The sequence below is a fragment of the Haliotis cracherodii genome, unplaced genomic scaffold, assembly GCF_022045235.1.
Source record: "Haliotis cracherodii isolate W230 unplaced genomic scaffold, xgHalCrac1.p SCAF_3, whole genome shotgun sequence".
In the NCBI taxonomy this organism is placed as follows: domain Eukaryota; kingdom Metazoa; phylum Mollusca; class Gastropoda; order Lepetellida; family Haliotidae; genus Haliotis; species Haliotis cracherodii.
The window spans coordinates 22,175,535-22,199,118 of NW_027266286.1; the positions used below are offsets into that span (position 1 = coordinate 22,175,535).

General features: G+C 41.7%; 1 protein-coding gene across 1 annotated transcript in view; it reads right to left on the reverse strand.

Moving 5' to 3' along the window:
* The window catches only part of LOC139474085 (uncharacterized), a 189,606-nt gene that overhangs the window by 152,441 nt on the left and 13,581 nt on the right, over window positions 1–23,584 (reverse strand). The window contains exons 3-7 of the mRNA XM_071256950.1: window positions 5,641–6,143; window positions 4,259–4,334; window positions 3,387–3,550; window positions 1,298–1,429; window positions 1,036–1,084 (exon numbers count right to left, since the gene is read on the reverse strand). Coding sequence (XP_071113051.1) covers window positions 1,036–1,084; window positions 1,298–1,429; window positions 3,387–3,550; window positions 4,259–4,334; window positions 5,641–6,143 — 924 coding nt within the window. The remainder of the gene's footprint in view (window positions 1–1,035; window positions 1,085–1,297; window positions 1,430–3,386; window positions 3,551–4,258; window positions 4,335–5,640; window positions 6,144–23,584) is intronic.

Here is a 23,584-nt window from a genome sequence, read left to right on the forward strand (position 1 = left end):
AACAATTTGACCAGTCACCGTCGAGGCTCCCGCGCACATGATCGCGAGAGATCTACATGTGGACATAGAATCGTCAAACTAAAACAAATATGACTTTTAACAAGACAAAATATGGCATTTATGATATATGTATCCATTCTCTGACAACTGAAGTTCATTTCAAGGCATCAATAGCAGTAATCTGACCATGTTCACATACGATTTCGCCTAAATTAATCAAAAAAATATTTAACGGAATTTTGAATAAAATTAATGAAATAAGTTACAAACATAAGTCCAGATATGCAATGAACACTTTTTACATTGTGTACTTCAGTACGAATTTGTTGACATGGTATTTCCAGTGTTGCGTGCTCACGGTAATGTCTTGGCGTTGTGGGGAAAAAACATCAAAACTCATTATGGCATGTATAATGCGCACCCCCTTCTACACAGCTTTGTTTTTTGGGGAAAAAAGTGTGCAGTATAGGCAAGAAAATATGGTATACAGGGTTATATGACATTGTGTAAATTCTGACTTGTACAGTAAGCATTTAGAAGAAATAATTGGATATTCCTAACAAGCAACATGACAACATTTTGGAATTGTTCAAAATCAAAACCTTCCTTCATTGTAAAGAACTTTTAAAAAATCCTGAATATTTGAAAATAAATATGTCTAGTGGTTTTTGAGAAGAGATTGGCGAGAAGGCTGTTTGTTTACTAAATTGAGCCACTGCGGCAACCATTTTGAAATTTCCTTTGCGAAAAGGATATTGATATGTCCAGTAGATTTGTAGAAGAAACAAATTTAAGTTTCATTGCTAATGAATCATCATGATCATATTGACAGATGAAGACATATAACACCTAATTCAAGGTGTGATGAAAATTATTGAAATTAAAAACAAATACAAATTCAAATTGCAAGAAAATTTAATTCATAAACTGATGCATCTGTGGACTTCACATAAATCTACTGTTTACTGAGAATAACTGTCACATTAAGTATTGAGGTTAAATGAGTGGTAGCGAAGATGAACTATCGTCACTCACTCTGACAGGACGGTATGTCCGGGCGCACGCTACATTCTGGTCGGCCGCCCTGAAACACAGATGTATGCTAAGATTACATGGCAAGCAGGACAAAGGGAGACAACTGGACTAAGAGAAAAAAACATACCACTGCACACAGAGGTGTATATTGAATATGAATTTTGCAATCTTAAATTCAATTATTTGTTTTACTTATATTGATGATCCGAGTGACACTTTCTTAAAGACAAGTATTCAGAGAGTTTGAGAATGAAGTACACACCACACACTGACAGACCGTACACAGGTCACGTGACCAGGTCTGTCCCTCCTCGTAGACCACACCGCCGTGGGAACATAGGGGGCGACACTCGCATGTCTCTAGGAATGCCACTCGGTTACTCAGGTCTGTATTCTGAAGAAGAACATCAACATGACAGTTATCACACATCACACAACATACCTTCACATCCTGAGCGACCCGTGAAGATTCGGGGTAGAATAGGTCTTCAGCAACCCATGCTTGCCGTAAAAGGCGACTATGCTTGTCGTAAATGGCGACTAACGGGATCGAGTGGTCAGGCTCGCTGACTTGGTTGATGCATGTCATTGATCCCAATTGCGTGGATCGATGCTCATGATATCAATCACTGGATTGTCTGGTCCAGACTCGATTATTTACAGACCGCCGTCATATAGCTGGAATATTGCTGAATGCGGTGTTAAACAACAAACCAACCAACCAAATCAGATCCTAAGCCTTCCTATATTTCCTCAAATAAGGGCCAGAAAACAAGTATATTTACAATTCCAGCAGTTGAAACTAAACACAGTGTTCCCTCGTTATTGCGCTCTTCAATATAGCGCTAACTTGGTTATATTCGCCGAAGGGATACGATATGGGGTTTTTTAAAGCGCATATTAATACTTGATTAATCTCTTTTTGCACTATGAATCATAAATAACTTCTATTCTAATCATTTTTGAAACTCTGAAATGTGCAACGTAGATCATGTTAGGCAGGCAGAGCATGTATACTGTTTTGTTGGTCATCTACCACCTACGACTCGACCTTCGTTAATCCGCTGATCATCTATAACGATCATCAATTATTTGGACCCCAAAGGTAGCATTGTAGCGAGGGATCACTGTATGCAGAAAATGTTCAAAGAAAATAAAATTCAATATTTCATAGGTTCCAGAGTAGGGCTTCAAAGAGTACTCGAGTACTCGGGCACAGGCCGAGTGTAGTGGGCCTCGAGTCCGGTTTGAAGGACTCGAGTTCTCGAACGAGGGAGATAACTCTAATTTGGTTGACTTTCAATAAGTTAATAGAAACGTGTCTTTATGTAACTTTCTTTTTCATGAGTAATCAATTAAATTTATTAAAAGAGTCAATAGCTTTTCTTTTAGTAATTTTTCGCATCACTACTCTTATTTACAACCATTTCATAAGGATATTTCCTGGTTTAAAAAAGTACTTTATTTCTTGTTTAAAAGGGATGTTTTACGAAACTATTAAACTATTGCAAGAAGTAGACCTATTCATTCCAAATAAGCGTTGTAACGTTAATCATTATTAATTCAATATTTTTATAAGAAATTTATAACTGGATATCACTTTATTGAATATTAACATTGTGTTACTGTATCTCATTCTAGTTATCTCTTCAAATGTCGAGAAAACATCTTATAGAAGTCAACTATAATTTTACAAGCCAAGTAATCTTTCAATGTTTTGTTTTGAATTAAGAAAATGGTAAATACTGACTTGTGAATTAGTGATAACATTGAAAATGTTATTTTTAACTTATTATCTACATTTTGTCATTTATTGACAATTTCCTTCGGCGCTGGCATTAAATGATCTTATTTATCATATAAGGTATACCTAAGGAGCCAGCCCACCAAAATCCAGCCAATCATCAATCGCAATATACATCACGAGACGATCACGTGTGCAATATTTTTTTCACCCTGAACATGGTGTGTGTTACATTGAGATGTAAACTTTTTCTTTTTCCAAGTTGACCATTTTTATTGCAATGAAGCTTCAGCAAATCAGCATACAAATTTCAAAGGTATCTTATTTGATACGCGATCACATTGCTTTCCTTAGTGATCTACGAGGTCATTGTGACTCTTTCATTTTGTATACGCTAGGATAATTGCCAATTTTATTGAACAGATGTATAATTGTGGGTACACAAGCCGAGCCAAGTCTTACCCCACGGGGACTTGAGTCCATATTTTTGGACCCGTTGAAGCCCTATTCCAGAGTCTAAAATGTTCCTAACACACCTGCCATAATACACATATCAACATATCTCTACGCTCAAACATAACACTGGATACCATTAACAACATTGTACCTGAGATTTGAGCGTATCAACGGTGATGACAAGCTGTGCTAGCTGTCTCTCCAGCAGCAACACCCGATCCTCTAGGTTGTCATCCCGCCTGACACTGCGTCCTGTGCCGCGCCCCGTGCCACGCCTTGCACCCTGACCGTCATCTGACTGTACCTGTGTCGCACCTACAGTCAACAAAGTGACAAGATAGACTCACTACAAGGTGCATATGTCTTTTCCAAACTAAGTGCCCTTTGAAAGTTCAAAATTGGATTTTTTTACTGTTCATGTTTTCATAAAATCTGAGGAAATAAAAGAAAATTAAATCAAATTTGGAACCTTTACTATCATTTGCTGCAGACTTGGGGCTGAATATCAGCCTCTGAGCAAGTTAAGATAAATCCCTGATGCCATTCCTAATGTGCCATGTAAATACTTCATAAATATATTTCACACTGTTGAGATGTTTTGTTAGTATGTCATTTCAAATTCTTAGTTTCCTACGTTAAAGAAGGAAAATAACTATTTGAACATGTTGAAATCTGGTGAGGTGAAATTGGGTTTCACCAAAGTTCGGACTGATGACGATTTATAGTGCTAGCTCACGGACGTACCATGCCACCGTTTAGCATGAATACCCCACTCAGACACAGTATTCTGACTCTGAGTCGACCAGTCCTTGTTTTAGCACCTTAATGCCGAGCACCAGACAGGGTAACAACAAGAGCCATCTTTTAACGTCTTTTGGTATGACGCGGCTAGGGATCGAACCCCGGACCTTCTGCTCTTGAGGTGGAAGCTCTACCACTAGACCATGGAGGCAGTTCATTTGAAATGTACTTGTATCATATGACCTAAGACCTGGTCATCACAAACCAGCCATGCTGCCTCACCTGAGTGGAGGATGTCTTTACACCTGTCTGTGTGATCACCTGTTGACGGGTACAGCCTCACATCAAACACAATGCCCTGTAGGGGATACAATAGGGGTCAGTAGAAGGGAGGGGCATGGAACCACACATGAAAAACATGGTGAATACAGTTGATACATGAAACACGACTGACATATCAAACACACCTGGCATATCAAACACAACTGACATATCAAACACACCTGGCATATCAAACACACCTGACACATCAAACACACCTGGCATATCAAACACACTTGACACATCAAACACACCTGACATATCAAACACACCTGACATATCAAACACACCTGACACATCAAACACACCTGACATATCAAACACACCTGACACATCAAAAACACCTGGCAACAAACACACCTGACACATCAAACACACCTGGCATATCAAACACACCTGACACATCAAACACACCTGGCATATCAAACACACCTGACACATCAAACACACCTGACATATCAAACACACCTGACATATCAAACACACCTGACACATCAAAAACACCTGGCAACAAACACACCTGACACATCAAACACACCTGACACATCAAACACACCTGACACATTGAACATAACAGACACATCAAATACACCTGACACATCAAACACACCTGATGCATCAAAAACACCTGGCAACAAACACACCTGACACATCAAACACACCTGACACATTGAACATAAAAGACACATCAAATACACCTGACACATCAAACACACCTGATGCATCAAAAATACCTGACACATCAAACACATCTGAAACATCAAACACACCTGACACATTGAACATAAAAGACACATCAAATACACCTGACACATCAAACACACCTGATGCATCAAAAATACCTGACACATCAAACACATCTGAAACATCAAACACACCTGACACATTGAACATAAAAGACACATCAAATACACCTGACACATCAAACACACCTGACATATCAAACACACCTGACACATCAAACACACCTGACATATCAAACACACCTGACACATCAAATACACCTGACATATCAGACACACCTGACATATCAATCACACCTGACACATGAAACGCACTGACACATCAAATACACCTGACACATCAAATACACCTGACACATCAAATACACCTGACACATCAAATAAACCTGACATATCAAACACACCAGAGACATTGAACATAACAGACATATCAAATACACCTGACATATCAAACACACCTGACACATCAAACTAACCTGACACATCAAACACACCTTACACATCAAACACACTTGACACATCAAACACACCTGATGCATCAAACACACCTGGCACATCAAACACACCTGGCACATCAAACAACTAATAAAGAGACTGTACCTTCATCTGTTTATCAGACTCTGTTTTTCTCCCAACCCACACTTCAGCTCTCTCTGGTGGTGGCGCAAGTGGTTGCCTTAGCGATGTCACATGTGTGCTGTCACAGTCCACAGACACCTGTAAACTGCTTCTATTTAACTTCACCTCCAGAGAGCTCCATTTCCATGCAGGGAGAACCTTCTTGACCACAACACGCTGGAAAGATTTGGTTCCCTGATAGCGGACCACCACGTTCCCGCTCTTCGTGTTGAGATATGACTCCAAATATGGCAGCTTCTTCCCAGGTTGGTAAATCTCCAGGAGGCGGATCTTGTGCGCCTCCTCAGTATGGGCTGTGAAGGAAATGCTGATCTCACCATAAATCCTCTTAAGAAACTCGGCTGCTACCTGCTCACTGACATTGAAGCCTGGGAAGTTCTCCGTCACCTGCAGTCCCTGTGGTGACAGTCTCCGCAGCCCCCTCACTGCTGCAACATCATCGACGTCAGACAGGACATCAATACCTGGAGCAGATAAAGAGGATGTTGTAAAGACTGATATAACTATCGTGTTCCTCCTGTGATTAAGAGCATGATCTAACAACACAAAACATAGTCCTCACAGAGAGCATAATCTAACAACATTAATCTTTAGTCCTCACAGAGAGCATGATCTAACAACATCATTCTTTAGTCCTCACAGAGAGCATGATCTAACAACATCAATCGTTAGTCCTCACAGAGAGCATGATCTAACAACATCAATCTTTAGTCCTCACAGAGAGCATAATCTAACAACATCAATCTTTAGTCCTCACAGAGAGCATGATCTAACAACATCAATCGTTAGTCCTCACAGAGAGCATGATCTAACAACATCATTCTTTAGTCCTCACAGAGAGCATAATCTAACAACATCAATCATTAGTCCTCACAGAGAGCATAATCTAACAACATCAATCGTTAATCCTCACAGAGAGCATAATCTAACAACATCAATCTTTAGTCCTCACAGAGAGCATGATCTAACAACATCAATCTTTAGTCCTCACAGAGAGCATGATCTAACAACATCAATCGTTAGTCCTCACAGAGAGCATGATCTAACAACATCAATCTTTAGTCCTCACAGAGAGCATAATCTAACAACATCAATCTTTAGTCCTCACAGAGAGCATAATCTAACAACATCATTCTTTAGTCCTCACAGAGAGCATAATCTAACAACATCAATCTTTAGTCCTCACAGAGAGCATGATCTAACAACATCAATCGTTAGTCCTCACAGAGAGCATAATCTAACAACATCAATCTTTAGTCCTCACAGAGAGCATAATCTAACAACATCATTCTTTAGTCCTCACAGAGAGCGTGATCTAACAACATCAATCTTTAGTCCTCACAGAGAGCATAATCTAACAACATCAATCTTTAGTCCGCACAGAGGGCATGATCTAACAACATCAATCGTTAGTCCTCACAGAGAGCATGATCTAACAACATCAATCATTAGTCCTCACAGACAGCATTATCTAACAACATCAATCGTTAGTCCTCACAGAGAGCATAATCTAACAACATCAATCTTTAGTCCTCACAGAGAGCATGATCTAACAACATCAATCGTTAATCCTCACAGAGAGCATAATCTAACATCAATCTTTAGTCCACCCAGAGAGCATGATCTAACAACATCAATCTTTAGTCCACCCAGAGAGCATAATATAACAACATCAATCATTAGTCCTCAAAGAGAGCATGATCTAACAACATCAATCGTTACTCCTCACAGAGAGCATGATCTAACAACATCAATCGTTAGTCCTCACAGAGAGCGTGATCTAACAACATCAATCTTTAGTCCATACAGAGAGCGTGATCTAACAACATCAATCTTTAGTCCACCCAGGGAGCATAATCTAACAACATCAATCGTTAGTCATCACATAGAGCATAATCTAACAACATCAATCGTTAGTCCTCACAGAGAGCATGATCTAACAACATCAATCGTTAGTCCTCACAGAGAGCATGATCTAACAACATCAATCTTTAGTCCTCACAGAGAGCATGATCTAACAACATCAATCGTTAGTCCTCACAGAGAGCATGATCTAACATCAATCTTTAGTCCTCACAGAGAACATGATCTAACAACATCAATCTTTAGTCCTCACAGAGAGCATGATCTAACATCATCCATCGTTAGTCCTCACAGAGAGCATAATCTAACAACATCAATCGTTAGTCCTCACAGAGAGCATGATCTAACATCAATCTTTAGTCCTCACAAAGAGCATGATCTAACAACATCAATCTTTAGTCCTCACAGAGAGCATAATCTAACAACATCAATCGTTAGTCCTCACAGAGAGCATGATCTAACAACATCAATCTTAAGTCCGCACAGAGAGCATGATCTAACATCATCAATATTTAGTCCTCACAGAGAGCATGATCTGACAACATCAATCGTTAGTCCTCACAGAGAGCATGATCTAACATCAATATTAAGTCATCACAGGGAGCATGATCTAACAACATCAATCCTTAGTCCTCACAGAGAGCATGATCTAACATCAATCTTTAGTCCACCCAGAGAGCATAATCTAACAACATCAATCTTTAGTCCTCACAGAGAACATGATCTAACAACATCAATCTTTAGTCCGCACAGAGAGCATGATCTAACATCATCAATCTTTAGTCCTCACAGAGAGCATGATCTAACAACATCAATCGTTAGTCCTCACAGAGAGCATGATCTAACATCAATCTTTAGTCCACCCAGAGAGCATAATCTAACAACATCAATATAAAGATCAACATGAGCAGTTCACACAATGAGTGCATGATCTTAAGACAGATCTTCATCTGGGCCTGATCCTATATCTATTTCATCATAAATGCATGAAGGCTGAAAATGAGTTGCAGCACATATATCACTGTCCACTATCTTATGAAAAAGTTGACATATTTCTGTTGGCACAGAACATTTAGAACAATCCCATAACCATCTTCCCCAGGCAAGGGAGTTAACTGACTGTAAAAGTCCAGTTACCACACTTGCCGAACTAGGCAGGAATTAGGGAGTAATATTTTGGCTCAATTAACGAGTCAGTGCACAGTCCAATCAAAATTGGGTTCATAAACTGCCATGCAACCGCCAACTCGGCATCAACAGATACTTTCCAAATCTGTTCATGATTTTAATCAAGGTGCTCACGTGATTTGATGCACTTCAGGAAGTAAGACACGTTTTATTACAGATTAGATTTTGATTATTGATCAGATTGCCTTGACTGGGTGCTGCCATTTTGTTTGAAGCAAATGCAAGTTATATGAGAGGTGGAATCTGATTGGTCAGTAGGAGGGACATAGAAGGGACATAACGTGTAATAGCCACTGGTGGCGCTATGATAGAGCCCAGAAAATCTAGCCTCGTTCAGCAAGGGTGGAAACTGGACTCTCACAGTAAGTTAACTCCCTTGACTCAGGAAGATGTCCCATAACAGATAAGTATTGACTGGGGAAGTGTCCAGGAGCAAAGTGTTCTAAAATCATGTAAACAAAAGTTGTGGCAACATATGCTTCAATGCTTTCAACTAATAACGTGTCTAATCACCTGAAAAACTTGATTCCCCCTAACAGAATTGGCATATTATGGTCAACCATATGATACTAACAAAATGCCTGGAGGATCTACCAAATGTCCCCCACCTAGTTCAGAATATGACAGACCTACAGTTCAACCTTTGATCAACAGAGATCAAGGGTATTACTTCTCGTTGCCAATGAAGATCTGATCAATAAACTTTTTTATTTAGTATCCAATCAACTTGTCACAACTGTACAACTTGTACTTTATTACCCGTGTGCTTCATTACCCATGTGCTTCATTACCCATGTGCTTCATTACCTGTGTGCTTCATTACCCATGTGCTTCATTACCTGTGTGCTTCATTACCTGTGTGCTTCATTACCCGTGTGCTTCATTACCCATGTACTTCATTACCCATGTACTTCATTACATGTGTGCTTCATTACCTGTGTGCTTCATTACCCATGTACTTCATTACATGTGTGCTTCATTACCCATGTACTTCATTACCCATGTACTTCATTACCCATGTACTTCATTACCTGTGTGCTTCATTACCTGTGTGCTTCATTACCCATGTACTTCATTACCCATGTACTTCATTACCCATGTGCTTCATTACCTGTGTGCTTCATTACCTGTGTGCTTCATTACCCATGTACTTCATTACCCATGTGCTTCATTACCCATGTACTTCATTACCCATGTACTTCATTACCCATGTGCTTCATTACATGTGTGCTTCTTTACCCATGTGCTTCATTACCTGTGTGCTTCATTACCCATGTACTTCATTACCCATGTGCTTCATTACCCATGTACTTCATTACCCATGTACTTCATTACATGTGTGTTCATTACCCATGTGCTTCATTACCCATGTACTTCATTACCCATGTACTTCATTACCCATGTACTTCATTACCCGTGTGCTTCTTTACCCATGTACTTCATTACCCGTGTGCTTCATTACCCGTGTGCTTCACTACCCGTGTGCTTCATTACCCGTTTGCTTCATTACATGTGTGCTTCATTACCCATGTACTTCATTACCCATGTACTTCATTACCCATGTACTTCATTACCCATGTGCTTCATTACCCATGTACTTCATTACCCATGTACTTCATTACCCATGTGCTTCTTTACCCGTGTGCTTCATTACCCATGTGCTTCTTTACCCATGTGCTTCATTACCTGTGTGCTTCATTACCCATGTACTTTATTACATGTGTGCTTCTTTACCCATGTACTTCATCACCCGTGTGCTTCATTACCCATGTGCTTCTTTACCCATGTACTTCTTTACCCGTGTGCTTCATTACCCGTGTGCTTCATTACCCATGTGCTTCTTTACCCATGTACTTCTTTACCCGTGTGCTTCTTTACCCATGTACTTCTTTACCCATGTGCTTCTTTACCCATGTACTTCTTTACCCATGTACTTCATTACCCGTGTGCTTCATTACCCATGTGCTTCTTTACCCATGTACTTCTTTACCCATGTGCTTCATTACCCATGTACTTCATTACCCGTGTGCTTCATTACCCGTGTGCTTCATTACCCGTGTACTTCATTACCCATGTGCTTCATTACCCATGTACTTCATTACCCATGTGCTTCATTACCCATGTGCTTCATTACCCGTGTGCTTCATTACCCATGTGCTTCATTACCCGTGTGCTTCATTACCCATGTACTTCATTACCCATGTACTTCATTACCCATGTACTTCATTACCCGTGTACTTCTTTACCCGTGTGCTTCATAACCCATGTGCTTCATTACCCGTGTGCTTCATTACCCGTGTGCTTCATTACCCATGTACTTCATTACCCATGTACTTCTTTACCCGTGTGCTTCATTACCCATGTACTTCATTACCCATGTACTTCATTACCTATGTGCTTCATTACCCGTGTACTTCATTACCCATGTACTTCATTACCCATGTGCTTCTTTACCCATATACTTCTTTACCCGTGTGCTTCATTACCCATGTCCTTCATTACCCATGTGCTTCATTACCCATGTGCTTCATTACCCATGTACTTCATTACCCATGTGCTTCATTACCCTTGTACTTCTTTACCCGTGTGCTTCATTACCCATGTACTTCATTACCTATGTGCTTCATTACCCGTGTACTTCATTACCCATGTACTTCATTACCCATGTGCTTCTTTACCCATGTACTTCTTTACCCGTGTGCTTCATTACCCATGTACTTCATTACCCATGTGCTTCTTTACCCATGTACTTCTTTACCCGTGTGCTTCATTACCCATGTGCTTCTTTACCCATGTGCTTCATTACCTGTGTGCTTCATTACCCATGTACTTTATTACATGTGTGCTTCTTTACCCATGTACTTCTTTACCCGTGTGCTTCATTACCCGTGTGCTTCATTACCCATGTGCTTCTTTACCCATGTACTTCTTTACCCGTGTGCTTCATTACCCATGTACTTCTTTACCCATGTGCTTCTTTACCCATGTACTTCTTTACCCATGTACTTCATTACCCGTGTGCTTCATTACCCATGTGCTTCTTTACCCATGTACTTCTTTACCCGTGTGCTTCATTACCCATGTGCTTCTTTACCCATGTGCTTCATTACCTGTGTGCTTCATTACCCATGTACTTTATTACATGTGTGCTTCTTTACCCATGTACTTCATTACATGTGTGCTTCATTACCCATGTGCTTTTTTACCCATGTACTTCTTTACCCGTGTGCTTCATTACCCATGTACTTCATTACCTATGTACTTCATTACCCATGTACTTCATTACCCATGTACTTCATTACCCATGTGCTTCATTACCCGTGTGCTTTTTTACCCATGTACTTCTTTACCCGTGTGCTTCATTACCCATGCACTTCTTTACCCGTGTGCTTCATTACCCATGTACTTCATTACCTATGTGCTTCATTACCCGTGTACTTCTTTACCCATGTACTTCTTTACCCATGTGCTTCATTACCCGTGTGCTTCATTACCCATGTACTTCATTACCCATGTTCTTCATTACCTGTGTGCTTCATTACCCATGTGCTTCATTACCCATGTACTTCATTACCCATGTGCTTCATTACCTGTGTGCTTCATTACCCATGTACTTCATTACCCATGTTCTTCATTACCCATGTTCTTCATTACCTGTGTGCTTCATTACCCATGTGCTTCATTACCCATGTACTTCATTACCCATGTTCTTCATTACCTGTGTGCTTCATTACCCATGTGCTTCATTACCTATGTACTTCATTACCCGTGTACTTCATTACCCATGTACTTCATTACCCATGTACTTCATTACCCATGTTCTTCATTACCTGTGTGCTTCATTACCCATGTGCTTCATTACCTATGTACTTCATTACCTGTGTGCTTCATTACCCATGTGCTTCATTACCCATGTACTTCATTACCCATGTTCTTCATTACCTGTGTGCTTCATTACCCATGTGCTTCATTACCTATGTGCTTCATTACCCGTGTACTTCATTACCCATGTACTTCATTACCCATGTTCTTCATTACCTGTGTGCTTCATTACCCATGTGCTTCATTACCCATGTACTTCATTACCCATGTGCTTCATTACCTGTGTGCTTCATTACCCATGTACTTCATTACCCATGTTCTTCATTACCCATGTTCTTCATTACATGTGTGCTTCATTACCCATGTGCTTCATTACCCATGTACTTCATTACCCATGTTCTTCATTACCTGTGTGCTTCATTACCCATGTGCTTCATTACCTGTGTGCTTCATTACCCATGTACTTCATTACCCATGTGCTTCTTTACCCATGTTCTTCATTACCTGTGTGCTTCATTACCCATGTGCTTCATTACCCATGTACTTCATTACCCATGTTCTTCATTACCTGTGTGCTTCATTACCCATGTGCTTCATTACCCGTGTGCTTCTTTACCCATGTGCTTCATTACCCATGTACTTCATTACCCATGTGCTTCATTACCTGTGTGCTTCATTACCCATGTACTTCATTACATGTGTGCTTCTTTACCCATGTGCTTCATTACCCATGTGCTTCATTACCTGTGTGCTTCATTACCTGTGTGCTTCATTACCCATGTACTTCATTATCCTTGTGCTTCATTACCCGTGTGCTTCATTACCCATGTGCTTCATTACCCATGTGCTTCATTACCTGTGTGCTTCATTACCCATGTACTTCATTACCCTTGTGCTTCATTACCCGTGTGCTTCATTACCCATGTGCTTCATTACCCGTGTGCTTCATTACCCGTGTGCTTCACTACCCGTGTGCTTCATTACCCGTGTGCTTCATTACCCATGTACTTCATTACCCATGTACTTCATTACCCATGTGCTTCATTACCCGTGTGCTTCATTACCCATGTGCTTCTTTACCCATGTACTTCATTACCCATGTACTTCATTACCCATGTACTTCATTACCCATGTACTTTATTACCCGTGTGCTTCATTACCTGTGTGCTTCATTACCCATGTACTTCATTACCCATGTACTTCATTACCCATGTGCTTCATTACCTGTGTGCTTCATTACCCATGTACTTCATTACATGTGTGCTTCTTTACCCATGTGCTTCATTACCCATGTGCTTCATTACCTGTGTGCTTCATTACCCGTGTGCTTCATTACCCGTGTGCTTCTTTACCCGTGTGCTTCATTACCCATGTACTTCATTACCCATGTGCTTCATTACCTGTGTGCTTCTTTACCCGTGTGCTTCATTACCCATGTGCTTCTTTACCCGTGTGCTTCTTTACCCATGTGCTTCATTACCTGTGTGCTTCATTACCCGTGTGCTTCATTACCCATGTACTTCATTACCCATGTGCTTCATTACCTGTGTGCTTCTTTACCCATGTGCTTCATTACCCGTTTGCTTCATTACCTGTGTGCTTCATTACCCGTGTGCTTCATTACCTGTTTGCTTCATTACCCGTGTGCTTCATTACCCATGTGCTTCATTACCCTTGTGCTTCATTACCCGTGTACCTGTGGGCTATTTGTTATTCTTACTAAACATTTGGCTTCATCCATTTATCTGTATGCCATTTGTTTTCTATTACATGTTGTTGTCGATGTTAATCTGCCGTTCATTACAACATATCATGCTTATATACCTCTCATCACTTGCTTGTTGTCACTCCAGTTTAATAACAGCGTGAGAAACTACATCAAAACATCACTTTATGCAATTAAACTAGAATTTGTTATCGAAAATGTTGTATGTTTTCAAACCTACAGATATCACAGCCACATCGAAACTGACCACAGCAGGAGTCCTACACACTAATCTGAAGCCAGCCTGGTTACTGTGACTGATAATATTCTGGAGGATTAACAACAGATATACAACCTCTGGTACTAACAGAGACTCAGCCAATGAGAGGCCCTACTGTAATTACTCTTGATGCTGTGAGTCTGAGATGTTGACATCCGGGATGAAGCCACAGCTCCATGCAGGGATTACCCCCGCTCAGCATCACCAGCGTAATGAGAGTCTGTAAGCTGGACATACATTGGGGTAATCAGTGATGGCACCTTCTGTGAGCCTGACAATCCAGGTGTGATGCTTCAGCTTAATGAACTTGTAACATGTTCCACTGCAGGTTGTCAATGAAATACTTGTAGCTAACAGGGTGTAGGGGTGAACAGGGTGTAGGGGTGAACAGGGTGTACATGGTTGGGAAGGGTGTATATGGTAGTAGGGTGTGGTCTACAAGGTAGTGTGGATGGGTGTATACGGTAGTAGGGTGTGGTCTACAAGGTAGTGAGGATGGGTGTATATGGTAGTAGGGTGTGGTCTACAAGGTAGTGAGGATGGGTGTATATGGTAGTAGGGTGTGGTCTACAAGGTAGTGTGGATGGGTGTATACGGTAGTAGGGTGTGGTCTACAAGGTAGTGAGGATGGGTGTATATGGTAGTAGGGTGTGGTCTACAAGGTAGTGAGGATGGGTGTATATGGTAGTAGGGTGTGGTCTACAAGGTAGTGAGGATGGGTGTATATGGTAGTAGGGTGTGGTCTACAAGGTAGTGTGGATGGGTGTATACGGTAGTAGGGTGTGGTCTACAAGGTAGTGAGGATGGGTGTATATGGTAGTAGGGTGTGGTCTACAAGGTAGTGAGGATGGGTGTATATGGTAGTAGGGTGTGGTCTACAAGGTAGTGTGGATGGGTGTATACGGTAGTAGGGTGTGGTCTACAAGGTAGTGAGGATGGGTGTATATGGTAGTAGGGTGTGGTCTACAAGGTAGTGAGGATTGGTGTATACGGTAGTAGGGTGTGGTCTACAAGGTAGTGAGGATGGGTGTATATGGTAGTAGGGTGTGGTCTACAAGGTAGTGAGGATGGGTGTATATGGTAGTAGGGTGTGGTCTACAAGGTAGTGTGGATGGGTGTATACGGTAGTAGGGTGTGGTCTACAAGGTAGTGAGGATGGGTGTATATGGTAGTAGGGTGTGGTCTACAAGGTAGTGAGGATGGGTGTATATGGTAGTAGGGTGTGGTCTACAAGGTAGTGTGGATGGGTGTATACGGTAGTAGGGTGTGGTCTACAAGGTAGTGAGGATGGGTGTATATGGTAGTAGGGTGTGGTCTACAAGGTAGTGAGGATGGGTGTATATGGTAGTAGGGTGTGGTCTACAAGGTGGTGGAGATGGGTGTATACGGTAGTAGGGTGTGGTCTACAGGGTAGTGTGGATGGGTGTATATGGTATAGGGTGTGGTCTACAAGGTGGTGGAGATGGGTGTATATGGTAGTAGGATGTGGTCTACAGGGTAGTGTGGATGGGTGTATATGGTAGTAGGGTGTGGTCTACAGGGTAGTGTGGATGGGTGTATACAGTAGTAGGGTGTGGTCTACAGGGTAGTGTGGATGGGTGTATACGGTAGTAGGGTGTGGTCTACAGGGTAGTGGGGATGGGTTATATGGTAGTAGGGTGTGGTCTACAGGGTAGTAGGGATGGGTGTATATGGTAGTAGGGTGTGGTCTACAGGGTAGTGTGGATGGGTGTATATGGTAGTAGGGTGTGGTCTACAGGGTAGTAGGGATGGGTGTATATGGTAGTAGGGTGTGGTCTACAGGGTAGTAGGGAAGGGTGTATATGGTAGTAGGGTGTGGTCTACAGGGTAGTGGGGATGGGTGTATATGGTAGTAGACCGTAGTCTCCGTGGTAGTGTGGATGGGTGTATATGGTAGTAGGGTGTGGTCTACAGGGTAGTAGGGATGGGTGTATACGGTAGTAGGGTGTGGTCTACAGGGTAGTGGGGATGGGTTATATGGTAGTAGGGTGTGGTCTACAGGGTAGTAGGGATGAGTGTATATGGTAGTAGGGTGTGGTCTACAGGGTAGTGTGGATGGGTGTATACGGTAGTATGGTGTGGTCTACAGGGTAGTGTGGATTGGTGTATACGGTAGTAGGGTGTGGTCTACAGGGTAATGGGGATGGATGTATACGGTAGTAGGGTGTGGTCTACAGGGTAGTGTGGATGGGTGTATATGGTAGTAGGGTGTGGTCTACAGGGTAGTGGGGATGGATGTATACGGTAGTAGGGTGTGGTCTACAGGGTAGTGTGGATGGGTGTATATGGTAGTAGGGTGTGGTCTACAGGGTAGTGGGGATGGGTGTATACGGTAGTAGGGTGTGGTCTACAGGGTAGTGTGGATGGGTGTATATGGTAGTAGGGTGTGGTCTACAGGGTAGTGTGGATGGGTGTATACGGCAGTAGGGTGTGGTCTACAGGGTAGTGGGGATGGGTGTATACAGTAGTAGGGTGTGGTCTACAGGGTAGTGTTGATGGGTGTATATGGTAGCAGTGAGTGAGTGAGTGAGTTGGGTTTGACACCGCCTTTAACAGTATTCCAGTATTCAGTAATATTCCAGCAATATCACGGCAGGGGTCACCAGAAATGGGCTTCACGGATTGTACACACTTGGGAAAGAGAAACCCAGGCCTACGTCACGACGACAAACTCTTAAACCACCAGGCTGCCTCACAGATCCTGTAGTGAGTGAGTGGTTTGGGTTTAACGCTGTTTTTAACAGTATTCCAGTTATACTGCGGTGTGTCAGATTAACGTGGGAGGAAGTGATGCAGGTCTCAGATTTTGAAACCCACAAGCACAGGTATGGTGCTGACAAACCTAGAAACATAATCGGGGCGAACCGGGATTCGAACCCACATTCATAGTTTCTGGCATGCCCAAGGGACGCAACTCTGTACAGAGAATCGTGGCGCCTTTGATGACTGGGCAACCAGTGCCCCCTGTATACGGTAGTAGGTTGTGGTCTACAGGGTGAAGGGGTGTGGTCTACATAGTAGTGGGGTGTGGTCTACAGGGTGGTGGGGTGGGGTGTGGTGTTCAGCGTGGTGGGGTCATCAAGGTAGTGGCATGTGGTCTACAGGGTGGTGGTGTGTAGTCTACATGGTAGTGGGGTGTGGGTGTGGTGTACAGCATGATGGGGTGGGGGTCTTCAGGGTGGTGGCGTGTGGTCTACAGGTTGGTGGGGTGTGGTCTACATGGTAGTGGGGTGTAGTCTACAGGTTGGTGGAGTGTTGTCTACAGGGTGGTGGGGTGGGGTCTAAAGGTTGGTGGGGTTGGGTGTGGTGTACAGCGTGATGGGGTGGGGTCTTCAGGGTGGTGGGGTGTGGTCTAAAGGGTGGTGGGGTTTGGACTACATGGTAGTGGGGTGTAGTCTACATAGTAGTAGGGTGTGGTCTACAGGATGGTGGGGTGTGGTCTACATGGTAGTGGGGTGTGGTCTACAGGGTGGTGTGGTGGGGTGTGGTGTAAAGCATGATGGGGTGGGGTCTTCAGGGTGGTGGGGTGTGGTCTAAAGGGTGGTGGGGTGTGGACTACATGGTAGTGGGGTGTAGTCTACATAGTAGTAGGGTGTGGTCTACAGGGTGGTGGGGTGCCATTTGGTTACAGCGTGATGGGGGGTGGGGGTCTTCAGTGTGGTGGGATCTATAGGCTGGTGGGGTTTAAAGAGTCCAGTTTTCATTTTTTGTCCCACATATACCATGTATACAATGATGAATGAACACCCCTTTAACATGCTGCCTATTGAAGCTCAGAAACCCAAGAAAATCCCAACCCAGTTTATAAAGCATGCCCTTTCAGATACCACCCCAACCCATTTCACCATCATAAATAAAGGCTCATGACCTACGAAGCAGCCCCAGTCAGGTAGGTGAGAGGAGGACCCCTTTAACACTCCATTTGAAGGACAGACACAGTGGAGACCTTACGAAGCACTCTCAGTCAGGTAGTGATAGTGCCCCTTTAACACCACAAATGCTCGTCTTCACAGATCAATGTGTGTGTGGACACAATGAGTCAGAGGTCTGGCCAGAATCCCTTTCAGACCAGATCCATGCTGGAACCATCAATGTTATGCAATGACTCAAATGTTTTATCTGCTAAAACCCTCCCTTGTTGGAACCCATACTTCTCCAAGCAGTAATTACAGTTGAGTTAACCCCTTCCCAGCTGACCACTGCCCTTCCCCAATGGTCAAAGATGGAGCAGGTGCTTGCTTGCGGGTATACTCAAGATGCTTGTAATCAACGTCAGGAACAGGTGCTGGCTTTCTAATTACGATCATGAGTGATAGAAGGTTTGACCTTCTTAATTACTTGTTTTGAAGATATATGTAGCTAATGTGGGGTTGATAGGCAAAGAAAGATTAAAACAAATTGCAAAAATATGTTTTCCCAAAATGATCTCCTAAAAGTAAGGTCAATAGGGTGACATGACACAAAATGCTTCTTGAGCATTCTTTTAACAGGAACTAAAACTATTTTTTGCCTTCTCATGCTGATCTAGATAAAGACGTTTAAGCCATGGATGGAGTCAAATAATAATATGCCTTTTTTAAGTAATACAACTTGTTTAATTCCAGGGTTGTAGCTGAGGGAAGTTTGAATGTAAGAAAACCTTACATTTTCTTCTCAAACACGTATAACACTTGTCAAAAACAGATTAATAGAAGTTGTTCTTTATAATATATCTGAGACAAAGATATCACCGAAAGAATTCCCACAGCATTCCAGAAATTCCCCATATTACTGGTAAGTATGGAAGAGTTTGAATCTTAATGATCAAACCAAGATATCCCAAAAGTGAGTGAGTGAGTATGGTTTTATGACGCTTTTAGCAATATTCCATCAATATCACGGCGGGGGACACTAGAAATGGGCTTCACACATTGTACCTATGTCGGGAATCGAACCCGGGTCTTCGGCGTGAATAGCGAACGCTTTAACCACTAGTCTACCCGACTGCCCCAGATATCCTAAAAAAATTATGCAACAGCCAAACACAACAATACCAAACCAGCTCATCAACGCCAACTTTTTACACTGGTTTCCACCATATGAATTAACCAAAGATCATGTGATGACAACAAAACAACTGACAGAATAAAACACTGAAGTTCTTTCTCAAAAATATATTTGATTTTTTTAACAATTTTAAAGAGTAAGATTGTTTGTGCTCAAAGTAGCTATGCCCCTTTGTGCTTCTTTTAGGATTTGTTTTGAGCAATTATATGTTCCAAAATAACAGTGGCGGTCAGTAGCCTAGTGGTTAAAGCGTTCGTCATGCCCAAGTCCCGGGTTTGATTACCGACATGGGTACAATGTGTGAAGCCCATTTCTGGTGTCCCCCGCTGTGATATTGCTGGAATATTGCTAAAAGCGGCATCAAACCATACTCACTCACTCACTCCAAAGTAGCATGTGATTCTACAAAAATCTCTCTACATGATTATAATGTTTGATACAATGTCCAGTTCCTTATTAAGAAGAGTCAATTCACACAAATAAATCAGTTGGAACAGCTGGGATGGAAACACGTTTCTTGAACAGTAAAGGGTGAATAGACATGGGTTAATTGAAAACCCCACAAGTTTGATTCAAGTCTTTCAAACCTAATTTGTTTGTCTGTTTAAACTAATGAGGTATTCCAGTCTCGCAAATATCCTAATAACACAGAGATAGTGGAGTGCAATTGGGCTCCACACCAAGGGTGTACATAGTCCCTCTTTAATGCAAGTCAATGACTTTTCGCCATAAAATTAATTATAATCAAATAATTTTTCTGGTAGCAGGCAACATGGACAAATTAACAGATAAACAGATAAACTGTGTATTAAGCGCTATGATAGCAGTGGATTTGACGATGCAAAATTGATTTTGAAACTGAACACATAGTCAAATCAGCTGTTTCAATCAGAGGTGGTAATTGTTATTTGAAACTTCTGATTTACCTATCAGAAATAATATTTGAAAGAAATTAGAAATAATAATGGGTGTCTGTAAATAATCTGGATCAGACAATCCAGTGACTGACACCAAATCATTCTTCATAATCAGGGGTGGTAATTGTTATTTGAAACTTCCGTTTTACCAATCAGAAATACTATTTTCCAAAGTAAAATCAGTCAAATTCACATTATCATGATATGAAGTAATGCTAGTGAAAGTTTATTTTATCAAAAGGAAAATATGTATTTTGAATTATACATACCTTGAACAAAATAAATTAGTCAAATATGAATCCTGTGTATAATTGGAATATGTCTAATATTTGATTTGATTCTAAAATACAGCAAGTCACATAAAATAAGGGTACCTTATATTTGATTGTAAACAAAGCCTCAAATTTTATGATTTTGTTTTATCTAACCACGCCTGGACACTACCTCTGTCCAGTAATCTAATTTGTTTGTTTTATCCTTGTATATTACAAGCTTGTATTTCACATGATATATGTCATATTTGTTTGTGGTTAAACACCATTCTCCACAATATTCCAGTTATATGATGGTGGTCTGTAAATAATCTGGATCAGACAATCCAGTGATTGACACCAAGTCATTCTACACAATTTGATCAATGACATGCATCAACCAAGTCAGCAAGCCTGACCACCCGATTTCCTTAGTCACCTCTTATGACAGATATTCCCTAATGCTGTTAGTGTAACTAACTTCATCTGTCAACCCTTGAATGAATGAGTTGCCTTCAACTCTACTTCGCCCTGTACTTCAGAGATATCAAGGTGTGTTTGTCACTAGAATCTCAATTTAGAAAGAAAGCTTGATGTGACAAATGTCAGACATTGATCATATTCATGTAACCTATCTACATAGTTTGTTTGATTCTGAGTGAGTGAGTGAGTGAGTGAGTTTGGTCTTATGCCGCTTTTGGCAATATTCCAGCAATATCACGGCGGGGTACACCAGAAATGGGCTTCATACATTGTACCCATGTCAGGAATCAAACCCGGGTCTTCGGCATGACGAGCGAACGCTTTAACCACTAGGCTACCCGACCGCCCCTTGTTTGATTCTGGCATTTGAACACAAGGTCAGTGGAAACTCTAAACACAATCTCTGTCTGTTTTGGACTGTATCTGCCTGTCCATCTTTTTGCACAATCTCTGTCAGACAGCCTTGCACCATCCCTGTCTGTCCATCTGTTTTGCACAATCTGTCTGTCTTGCACTATGACTGTCCTGCACAATTTCTATCTGTCTGTCCTGCACAATTTCTGTCTGTCTGTCCTTCACAATTTCTGGCTATCTGTCCATCCGTCTTGCACAATCTGTCTGTCCATCTGTCTTGCACAATTTCTGTCTGTCCATCTGTTTTGCACTCTGTCTGTCTGTCTGTCTGTCTTGCACAATCTCTGCCTGTTATTCACAATCTATATCTGTCTGTCTTGCACAATCTCTGCCTGTTATCCACAATCTATATCTGTCTGTCTTGCACAATCTATATCTGTCTGTCTTGCACAATCTCTGCCTGTTATTCACAATCTATATCTGTCTGTCTTGCACAATCTCTGTCTTTCATGCACAATCTCTGTCTGGTTTGGCAGACTGCCCCTTCTCCTGCCCAATCTCTGTCTGTCTTGCACTCTCTCTGCCTATCTCTCCTGCCCAATCTCTGTCTGTCTTGCACTCTCTCTGCCTATCTCTCCTGCCCAATCTCTGTCTGTCTTGCACTCTCTCTGCCTATCTCTCCTGCCCAATCTCTGTCTGTCTTGCACTCTCTCTGCCTATCTCTCCTGCCCAATCTCTGTCTGTCTTGCACTCTCTCTGCCTATCTCTCCTGCCCAATCTCTGTCTGTCTTGCACTCTCTCTGCCTATCTCTCCTGCCCAATCTCTGTCTGTCTTGCACTCTCTCTGCCTATCTCTCCTGCCCAATCTCTGTCTGTCTTGCACTCTCTCTGTCTATCTCTCCTGCCCAATCTCTGTCTGTCTTGCACTCTCTCTGCCTATCTCTCCTGCCCAATCTCTGTCTGTCTTGCACTCTCTCTGCCTATCTCTCCCTCGGTATGTCTCTCTTTCTGTCTTCCAGTCCAGGGAACTACTGATAAAGAGTTAACAGTTTTTCTCTTCACCTCCAGCATGTACACCAGCACACTGTATTGATCAGGTGCAGCATGCAGCTCGCTCGTGTAACACCGAGCCAAACACTCCCACATAATCCAGCCATTCTTACCATGTCCCTTCGGACAATTGAATAACACTATCACCTCGGTTGGCACATTGAATAACACTCTGCTATAATGAAATGGAAAGGCACTTGGCAGTTCAAGTCATGCTTCTGCAAATTCAACAAATAAATGGTCAAACAGGTCCTTTTTTGTACTCTGAATTTTTTTTTTACCACTACCAACTGATGCTAAGATTAAATCTGATCAACTGGCCCTTTTTCGTATCTGAATGTAACATTTTTTTACAGAAAACAGGCAAACAGGTAAAAAGCCTGCCAATATGTTAACTAGTCAACGGCTAATTTGATACTTCGAATTCATTTTTTTAACTACAAATTGGTTCCAACGAGATAGCTGGATAGTTTTTGTACCTTATATATATTTTTGGAATTAATCTTTTTCAAAATATTTCAACACAATAATTAATTTTACCAGTTGATTTATAACATGCCTGTTATCTGCCATCTTGCCTTTCACTGATTATTAATGGGATATATAGCTTTAGGGTTGTCATTGATTTTAGTATCAATATATCAACTGAAAAATACTAGGAGATATTGGCACATCAATGAATTATACAACAGAGAGTAATACCAGATTACAAAAAGCTTTTTACAGAACACAATAAACATTTAGTATCTGTCCCAATTGAATGGATGAAGCAAGTTCAGAGCCTTTGGTGAGGAACCCACACCATCCATTCTAGTGACTGAGTGAGTATGGTTTTACGCCGCTTTTAGCAATATGCCAGAAATATCACGGCGGGGGACACCAGAAATGGGCTTCACACATCTCGCGTGACGAGCGAATGCTTTAA